This window comes from Plasmodium gaboni, chromosome 12 (assembly GCF_001602025.1).
Source record: "Plasmodium gaboni strain SY75 chromosome 12, whole genome shotgun sequence".
Taxonomy (NCBI): Eukaryota; Apicomplexa; class Aconoidasida; order Haemosporida; family Plasmodiidae; genus Plasmodium; species Plasmodium gaboni.
Genome location: NC_031492.1, coordinates 1,336,449 through 1,347,663, shown reverse-complemented (window position 1 = coordinate 1,347,663; position 11,215 = coordinate 1,336,449). Strand labels below are relative to the sequence as shown.

At 17.7% G+C, this 11,215-nt stretch overlaps 2 protein-coding genes across 2 annotated transcripts; one reads left to right on the top strand and one right to left on the bottom strand.

The window, feature by feature from the left end:
• Window positions 1-6,390, top strand: PGSY75_1237100 (hypothetical protein; the record flags this gene model as incomplete). The annotated part of the gene is made up of 1 exon (XM_018786943.1): window positions 1-6,390. A coding segment is annotated over one exon (6,390 nt), but the record flags the coding sequence as incomplete, so codon positions are not given.
• Window positions 6,391-6,720: 330 nt separating this feature from the next.
• On the bottom strand, window positions 6,721-8,968 carry PGSY75_1237000 (SUMO-activating enzyme subunit 2; the record flags this gene model as incomplete). Its single annotated transcript, XM_018786942.1, has 2 exons — window positions 6,721-6,877; window positions 7,110-8,968. The coding sequence occupies 2 exons, from the start codon at window positions 8,966-8,968 to the stop codon at window positions 6,721-6,723; spliced, it is 2,016 nt and encodes a 671-aa protein (XP_018640807.1).
• Window positions 8,969-11,215: the final 2,247 nt, after the last annotated feature.

Genomic DNA, 11,215 nt, shown 5'->3' with positions numbered 1-11,215 from the left:
GATCAGATTTTTCATATATTTCTTTATATACCCCTAGATTATTTTTCCTGTGTGCATAATAAAAATTATTTTAAATTAAAAAATAAATTCAACTATAAAATAAAAGAAAAAGAAGAAATTCAAAAAAAAAAAAAAAAAAGAGATGATACTATAGATAAAAAAGAAATAAAATATTTTTATTATGCACACAGGAAAAATAATCTAGGGGTATATAAAGAAATATATGAAAAATCTGATCAATATAAAATGATAAAATATTATGAACAACTAAACAAAGAAAATATAAAAAAAAAAGAACAAGAAAAATTAAACAACACAACAGATAGTGTTATTAAAGAGATTAATATATATGAATGTTTAGTGAACAATAAATTAAGAGATGGTTTTAAAAAAATAAGAGATCATATATTAAGTATAGAAAATAATATAAAAAATGAAGATTTGTCAATAAATAAAAATATCACAGATAAGCAACAAAATGTATCTACAAATGTATCTACAAATGTATCTACAAATGTATCTACAAATGTATCTGCAAATGTATCATTAAATGATAATATAATAAGAAAAAATAATACATGTATTAATAATAATATATTTACATTTAATAATACACATATTATATATAGCCCATTATTTAAAAATAATATTTTAAATATGCTTTTATCTTTTATCACTAATAATTATCAAGATAATATGTATAAATATTTAAAATATTTTTATTTTTCCAATTTTTATTTTTATAATCCTATATTTCTTTTTCATTATTTTTCTTATAGCTCATGTAATGAAAATAAAATATATGAAATATATTTAAAGGAATTTATAAAGTTTTTAAATAATATTATTCTACATTTTCATTTCTATTTATTTCCATTCTTTATAAATATAAATTATTCTAATATATTTTTAAATTTTTTTATAAAATATTGGAATAAAACAACTTCATCACAGAAAGAAGATATGACTATATATAGATATAACAGCAATTATAAATATATTAAAGATATTATAACATATACACAGAAAGAACATGTATATGCAACACAAAATATAGAAAAGGAAATAAGCAAAGCAATGTATTTGTTCTTACAAATATATTCTTCAGATACAATAATAGAAAAAGCGAAACATAAATATTTAGAAAACCTCTTTTTATATGAGACCAATAATGAAGATATTATAAAGAATAAGAGCAATCAAAAAGACAAGGATAATCTTATTAATAAAAAGAAATCATATGATCATATTATAAATAATGATATTGAAGACATATCATCAATGGGGAGTATTTTTTTTAATTTTTTAAAATATAGAGGACTATTTAATATATATAAAACGGATATAAAAAATATGAACATCCACAAAAAAAAACAACAAGTCTTCAACAATATAATGATAAGTAATAATAATGTTATGAAAAAAAATATAAATAAAAATAAAATAAATCAAATAAATCAAATAAATATAATTGAAGGATGTGATAAATATGAAGCTTATGAATATAAATCTGATAATATTTCAAATACATTGGAAGAAAATAAAAATTTTTTAAGTACTCATAAAAAATATTTGAGAGACAATAGTATGGTTTCTCCATGCATTTATGATATTTTTGACAAAATGAAGATAACAAGACGTATGAAAAAAAAAAAAAAAAATGAAATGACAAAAAATATGACTTCATGTTATAATGAGAATAAGTATGAATATGATATGTTAACATATTATATTGATTCATCTATAAAAGAAAAAAAATATATAAACAGTAAAAAAAATGTGGACAATATGAATAATATAAACAATATGAATAATATAAACAATATTTATAATATGTATAATATATATAATACATATAATGTAGATAATAATAATATAGATGAAATGAAAAAAAAAGAAGATCAAACACAGTTGATTATATTAAATGATGCGAATTTAAAATATAATAATATATGTATTAAAAAGAAAGATATATTAAATAATTTTCTTTTATTGTGTAAAATGAATATGTTTGAATGTAGTCATTATATGAATAAAATAATATATTTTTATTTGAATGAATATAATGATAAAGAGTTAATAAATATTTTGATAAGTCACTTTAAAATAAATAATAATAATATGAATAATAATATGAATAATAATATGAACAGTAATAATAATAATATGAACAGTAGTCATAATAATATGAACAGTAGTCATAATAATATGAACAGTAGTCATAATAATATGAACAGTAGTCATAATAATATGAACAGTAGTCATAATAATATGAACAGTAGTCATAATAATATGAACAGTAGTCATAATAATTTTGGAAGTGTTGTTAATACAAATGATATAAATACTTATAATGTATCTATAAATAATAATAAAAATAACATGTGTGTAAATAATTCAAGTATACATATCACAAATATGAATACACAATTTATAAATAAAAAAAATGATGAATGTCATTCTAATCATGATCTCTTACTTGTTAATAAAATATTAAATATTTTCATATACAAAAAAAAATTCATTTCTTTAAATAACAGCATTATTATATCAAACTTACTAGCTAAACAACAGCTTTATAATAATAACTTTTTTCGTTTCTTAGAAAAAAATAATTTCATAAATGAAATAAAAGATTGTAATATGCATTCATTAGTATCACTTATATATTCATTTGGTAAATTAAAAATGAAAAATATACATTTAGATTTATATAAAAGTATGATAAAAGAAATTATTTATAATATCGACAAAATTAATGAATATGGATTGTCATGTTTACTTTATGGTTTATATAATTTAATAGATAAAAAAAAAGAAAGAAATCTTACTATTATAAATTATGATTATTATCTAAAATCTAAAAAGGATCTTATAGCATTCAATAAACGTGTAAAATATTATCAAAACAAAAATTATAATAAATATTATAATCCTTCTAATCATATACAAAAATTAAAAACAGCAAACAATAATTTAGATAAAAAGGATATGCTACATAGGAATGATGTCAGCATGAGTCCAAATAAAAATCTTGTGGCAAGTCTTTATAATAATAATAATATAAAAAAGGAAAATCATATGTGTAATAATAATAGTAGAGATAACCACAATATTTTATATAACAATATGCATGATAATAAAAATGATATTGTGTCGACTTCCCCTCTTTTGAATGATCAAAAAAATACAAATGAAAATATAAACGAGTTAAATGAAATAAGTATACTTGAAGATACTTTGATAAAAGAAATTATAAAAAAATTAATTCTTTTTAAAAATATGAATATAAATTCTTTTTGTATATCTATTTCTTGTTTGTCAAAAATAAATATATACCCCAAAGAATTATATGAAGAAATAAAAGATGTAACATATAAATATATGAATAGTGTCAATGTGACATCTTTACAACATTTATCTTTAGCTCTAGCAAAATATTATATAACAAATAGAAACGAAAACAAAATTGATAATATAATTTATGATATATATGATTATTTGTTTATTTATAAAATTGCAGATATTTCTTTTAAATGTGCTTGTAAGTTCTTATACACATTAGGATTATTAAATATAAGAAACGAAAATTATATATTAATATTACTTATGGTTATAGCAAATGAAAGAGGTATATTAAATAATGTGCATATACAAGATAATAATAAAAATTATGATCGTCTTAATAATATGAATTATAAAAATGAATATGTAAAGAAGTTATATTATCAAACAGGCAAAAATAATATATATAATAACAACAAAAAAGAAAATAATAATAACAACAAAAAAGAAAATAATAATAACAACAAAAAAGAAAATAATAATAACAACAATGAAGAAAATAATAATAACAACAATGAAGAAAATAATAATATAAGTTTTAATAATAAATTTATTAATATGTTAAATAATAAATTGGTAGATCCTAATTATAAGGGTAGATTAAATTCTTCATTATATAAATCAATAGATGTATTAAAAAAAGACGAATATTTTAAATGTTATTATAATTCTTATTTATTTTTTGATTTGCCCAAATATAAATTAAATATAAATAATATATTATTAAATTTTTCAAATGTTGATAATAGTTATTTAATTAATGTTTTAGATGCCTTATATAATTTATCATATTATTCTTATTTCTCTATACATATATGTGTGATTATCAAAAATATTTTAATAAAACAGATACATGACATGAAGGTTTCTAGTATTATGTCATTGTTATATTCATATGTCCATTTACATTTCTATGATTATTCATTATATGATATTGAAAATGAAATATTTCTATTAGAAGATATGAATAATAATACTACTACGAAGTCTGACTCTTCACACAATAATAATAATAATAATAATAATAATAATAATAATAATAATAATAATAAAAATAATAATAATTATTATTATTGTCATAGTAGTGATAATTTAATATGTAATGATAAGAACAAGTCAATGACCCATTTTAATAAGAATAATATAATAACAAATAACCATTCTACAAATAATTCTTATGAATCAGATCATATAAAAATTAATAACTTACAAAATGAATATAATAAAGTATATAATTGTTTATTAAAAAATTTTATAAATTTAAATGATCAAGAAAAAAGGATATATGTCAAAAAATTGAAGTCACTACTTTCTGAGATAAAAAATATTAATAAATTTTATTATGTTAAAAATATTTATAATAATATAAATGAAAACATCAGTACGGAATATATTTTATCTATGATACATGATTATGATCAAAGTAAAGAAAGAATAAATATTTATAAAGAAAATTTAAGTATTACAAATAATATTAATAAAAAAAAAAATTATGATGTTCATGATCAAAATATTAAATATAAAAACAAAATAGAAATAAATGAATCACATAACAATATATCTATGTTACAAACTTTTAAGGTTAAAGACAAACATATTAATAATATTAATCAAATAAATAAAGATAATTTATTACACAGTTCGTCTATAAATCCAAATTGTCAAACCAATTATAAATTTCAAGAGATAAAAAATATTGTAGATCAGTTTGGCTCTTTTATTAAAAAAGAAAAATTAAAAAAGGGTCAGACTAGTAATATAAATGGAGATTTATCTGATGAGAGAAATATAAATGTACATATAAATTCAGATAATGATTTCTCTTCCTATCATCATAAAGAATCAGATGTGTCTTCCTCAATATGTGAGAAAGAAAAAAAAGATTATGTGGATGACAATATCTTAATTGAAGAAATTAGAAGAAAAGAATATTATGATGAGTTTTTCATGTTAAAACATCGAGAATATTACAAAGAAGATTTACTCAACTTATGTTTAGAAACCTTATTAAAAAATACAAATTATATTTTAAATAATTATAAACAATATAAAAACACGAGTATCTTTTTTCTTACCCTTTTTTATAATATTTTCTTACCATATACAAATAATGATATACTAATATATTTAAATACAATCCAACGAAATTTTGCATTATATAATAATAATAATAAAATGATAGATGATAATCCTTTTGAAGAGATTTTAAAAAATATCGAATTATTAAATTTTAATGATCATATTATTCATAACGTAATAACATCCAAAAATTTATCTAATATTATCATACCACGTGTTCATATATTACAACACGATAATAACTTTTTAAATAAGGCTATTCACCTCAAGAGTATTTATATGAAAGATAATATGTCAGTAAATATAAATAAAAATAATTACAATAATTATAAAGAACATAATACATATACAAAATATAATAGCCCATATCATGATTCATCTTATATCTCATCTACAAAGAATGAACAAAATAGTTACAATGATTATGATGAATTTTTAAATAATTATAACACAGATTTAAATATGAAAAAAATAAATCTAGAAAAAATAGTCCCATTGAATTTACTTTATAAATTTTTTCAGCTTTTTAATTTCAACATAAATAACATACAACTTATATATTTATTAAATGAGATATATAAGGAAAAAGATCTAAATGGAAATGTGGATATCCAACGGATATTAATACAAAGTGAAACAAATGAAAATATAAAAAATATAGACAATACAAATAATAATATTAAAAATATGAACAGTAATATCAATATGAATAATACATATCGATTTAAAAACATATCATGCCCATTAATACAAATAAAAAATAAAACATTAATTATTCAAAAAAATGACAAAAAATTTTATTTTAAAAACTTCAACATGATAGATCATTATTTCAAACCAGCACGAGGATTGATAATAAACATATTAGATCAAAATAAATATAATTCTTTATTTATTTATGTTGATGTTTATATAGTTGCCTATAAAGTTGATATAATTATTGAAAGATTTAATAGCTATAACTAGCGGAGCCTCCTTCTTACAAATATTAATAATAAAAATATATAAACCATCACAAATATATACATAAAAAATAAAAATAAATAAATAAATAAATAAATATATATATATATATATATATATATATATATATATATATATATATATTTATATATTTATTTTTGCTTTTTTTTTTTTTTTTGTATGGGATATGCCCATTCAATCTTTAACTTATCCTTTTGTGTTCATTTTAAATTAAATTGTTAAAGATTTATAATATTGCACATTCTTATTTTTCAGTTTATTCAAAAGGGTTTATATATATATATATATATATTTATTTATATTTATTTACATTTAATCAATCAAGACTACATTTTGATTATCACTTTGTTCGTCGTCAATTATTATTTCCTCTATTTTAATTGCGTCCTGTTTTCTCTTTTTAGTAGGCTTGCTTTCATCGTTTGTTTCCTTTTGTTCGTCTGATAATATATGTCTCTTTTTTTTTACACTACAAAAATTAAATGATGTATATATGTAAATATTTATTAATAAGGCATATGTTGGATAGAAATTAAGGTGTCATAGCATTAAAATTGACATTATATAATATAAATCATTTAAGAAACATAAATAAATAAATAATTACATATACATATATATATATATATATATATATATATATATATATATATATATGTATATTTTTTTTTTTTTTTTTTTTTTTGCACTATTAATTTTACCTTTCAGTATCGATATTTCCTTCAACCTGCTTAATATATGAAACTTTTCTTTTTTTTGAAGGAACATTTTTTTGTTGTATAAAATATTCTGTTTCTAGTGAAGGGTCTTCTTTTAAATGTATTTCCATTTGGTCCTTGTTATTTTGAAAATCTGTAAGTATTAATATTTCGTCATGTTTTATATCCCAATCATTTAATGATGAATATAAACTTTGTAAATAATCATCTTCATTTTCTTGAAATAAATCATAATCAAATATATTTCTATCTTGTTTATCTAAGAAAGGATATAAAAATGACAATTCATTCATACATATATCTTTTACAAAATTATATAATGTCATTTTCTCAAAACTTTTTATATATATATGTATGATAGGTTGTTGACATATATAACAATTTGGATTAGGTATTTCTAGAGCTTCAGCATTTACTAAGTTTCCTCGTGAAAATATTTTATTTCCATTAACTATACTTTTAACCCATACATGTCTAGCTTTACTATTTCGTATATTAAAATGGTCTATCTTATTTTCTTCTTTATCATCATCACAACTAATATTGTTTTTATTATTATTTTTATTTTTTAATGTTTCAAAATATTCAATAACATGAATTAATTGAAAAGCTTGCAAAGAAGCAACAATTGCATTTGTCGATGATATTGCAGGTATTATATTTCCTGCTATGGATTGTATATCAAATTTACTTTTTTGACTGATACAAAAATTTAACATTCTTATATTCGATATAGCTGTTATAAAATTTATACATTCATCATCATCTTTATCAAATATTAAATATTCTTCTTCTTTTTTATTTATATTCAAATATTTATATAATTTTAAAAATGTTTTAATATACATTTCTATACATTTTTTTTTATCCCATATATTTTGTGAGGATAACTTAAGTATATTATTTTCTTTTTCTTGATTTTTTTCTTCACCTCTGGAATTATTACCATCATATTTGTTATCATTAATATTATCTTTGTTGTCATTTAATTTGTCTGTGTTGTTTGCATTTTTCTTATTTTCATTTTCATTTTCATCTTTAAAAATATCTATATTTTCATCAAATTCAAAATGTATTGGTGTGGGCATCGTTGTATAATCTTTTTTTAAAGAAATTAACTCTTTTATAGAATCATTAAATAAATAATTAAAAATAAAGATTATAATTTCCTTCTTATCCATATTTCTTTTCTTAGATTCTTCTTCAATATGATTTTTAATATCTATTAATGTTTCATTATCATTTTTACAAAAAAATGTTTCAAATATTAATCTACCCCATGCAACACAATGTTCAGGTAAAGAAGGAGTTTGTCTTATTGTGCATATTGCAAATGTTTTATTTTTTGGTTTCTCTTCACAACTATAACATTTGGTTTCATTATAATAAATAGGATACACCTGACCATTATAACCTGTACTTCCAGCTTCTATTAAAACTTTTTTTTCCATAATACATAATTTATTTACATATTTTCTAGCTTTTATATTATCTAATGCATTAATTACATAATCATATTTTTTTATATCACTACTTTTCATAGTACATACATCAAATGTATATGCATTTATATTCAAATTTTTTTTATGTTTTAATGCTCTCTCTTTTGCTACAAGAGATTTATACTTTTTTACATCTTCCTTTTTAAATAAAAATTGCCTATTCAAATTTGTAATATCAATCGTATCCATATCTATAATGTCAATATTCTTACAACCTATTGTTATTATATTTTTTAAAAACTCACTACCAATACCACCAGCACCTACCAACAATATTTTCATATTCTCTATCTTGTCACACACATCATCGCTAAATAGTTTTCTTATCGTTTTATGCATTTTTGCCACTATTTAGAAAGACACACACAAAAAAAGGGGAATAAATCAATAAATCAATCAATAAATAAATAAATATATATATATATATATATATATATAACATATATATATTTGTATATACAAATTTATATTATGTGTGGTACAAATATTTTAGATATACCACAATGTAATAAGAAATAAACTGAGATATATAAATTATATAAAATTTTTAGAATTAATAAAATATATAATAATTCTCAGGATATAAATATATTACATATATATATATATATATATATATATATTATTACAAAATCGAAAAAGTATTATTTTTAAAGCTTTAATTTTAGCCTTTCATGTATTTATATTTCTTTATTTCTAAATATTAGAAAAATACATTTTTGAAAAGAATAAATTTTATTCATCACCAAAAAAAAGGAAAAAAAAAAAAAAAAAAATACATATATATTAAAAATGAGGTAAAAAAAAAAAAAAAGCAGAATCTTTTTTAAAATATATTTCAAGCTTTTAATACAAATAAAAGATTAATCATGTTATATATATATATATATATATATATATATATGTATATATATTATATAAGGATATTTTCTCATTTATAGCTAAAATGTATATATTATGATAATATATTGCACTTACTAAAAAATTAAAATAAAAAATTTATATCGAAAAATTATATATGATAAAATAAATTAAGAATGGAAACAATATAATTTTTTTAAAAAATAAAAGAAAAAAAAAAAAAAGCATGTGAAATTTTATAGCCTTAGAATAATTTAATATAACATCCCTCATGTGAAATATATATTATATATTATATATCATATATAAATTTTAAAGAATAGTAAGAACTTAATCGAATATATACATATATTTATATATATAATATATATATATATATTATCTATATTTTAATATTATGACATAAAACAAATTATATGTTATATAAATAATAACATATATGGATTGGAACCTTAAAAAATAATTCAATGAGAGTATTTTTTTTTTTTTTTTTTTTTTTAATGAAGAATAGAAATATATTATTTTGAAATTTAAATAAGATATATGATTGTTATATTTTATTTTGTATTCATATTATATTCATTTTTTCTATAATCTTTTTTGTAAGTATTTTTTAATGTACTTATTATATTAAAAGGAAAAAAATATATAATTCAAAAGAAAATTAAATTACTTTATATATATATAATATATAAAAAATAAACGTAATTTTTGTGAGTACACATATATATAATATATTATATATATATTATATTCCTTGGAGGTTTGAAATTAAATTTTTTTCAGAACTTTTTAGTTATATATATTATAACATTAAAATGAAAATATCTCTTTTTATAATACATATATTATATATATATATGTATATATTTTTTTAATGAGTTTTTGTCCGCCTTTGTAAGTATTTATCATACACATAATAATATTATAATATAATAATATAAAATATAATAATATAATAACGTTTGAATGCTTATAAATTAATATAGCACTATAAATAAATCAATAAATATATATATATATATATATATATATTATCTTTCCATCGTTTTATTTTTTCAATTAAAAATGATTTATCTCATTTTTTTATCATAAAATTAAATTTCTTTCCCTTTTATAATGTGTAATTATAATTGTAGAATATATATATATTAAATCAATAAATATATATATATATATATATATATTATCTTTCCATCGTTTTATTTTTTCAATTAAAAATGATTTATCTCATTTTTTTATCATAAAATTAAATTTCTTTCCCTTTTATAATGTGTAATTATAATTGTAGAATATATATATATATATATTTATTTTTTTTTTTTTAAGTTTTATCCCTGAATTTCCCATTGTATTTATTATTTTCTTTAAAAATTTCGTATGCATAAAAACGCACAATTTTATAAACATTAAAAAAAAAAAAAAAAAAGCTGTAGAGGTATAAAAAAAAAAAAAAGTAATGGCTGTTCATAATTTTTTTGTTCCATTTCCCTATTAAATATATATATAATTGCATGACTGTGCATAATTTTTTTTTTTTTTTTTTTTTTTTTTTTTTTTTTTTTTTTTTTGTATTAAAAAATTTGATTAAATTTTTTTTAAAATAATAAAATTTATTTATATATTTATATATATAATTTTTTTATATTTTTTTTATACACTAGTGTTTTTTTTAATTTTTTTTTTTTTTTTTTTTTTTTTTTTTTTTTTTTTTTTTTTTAAATA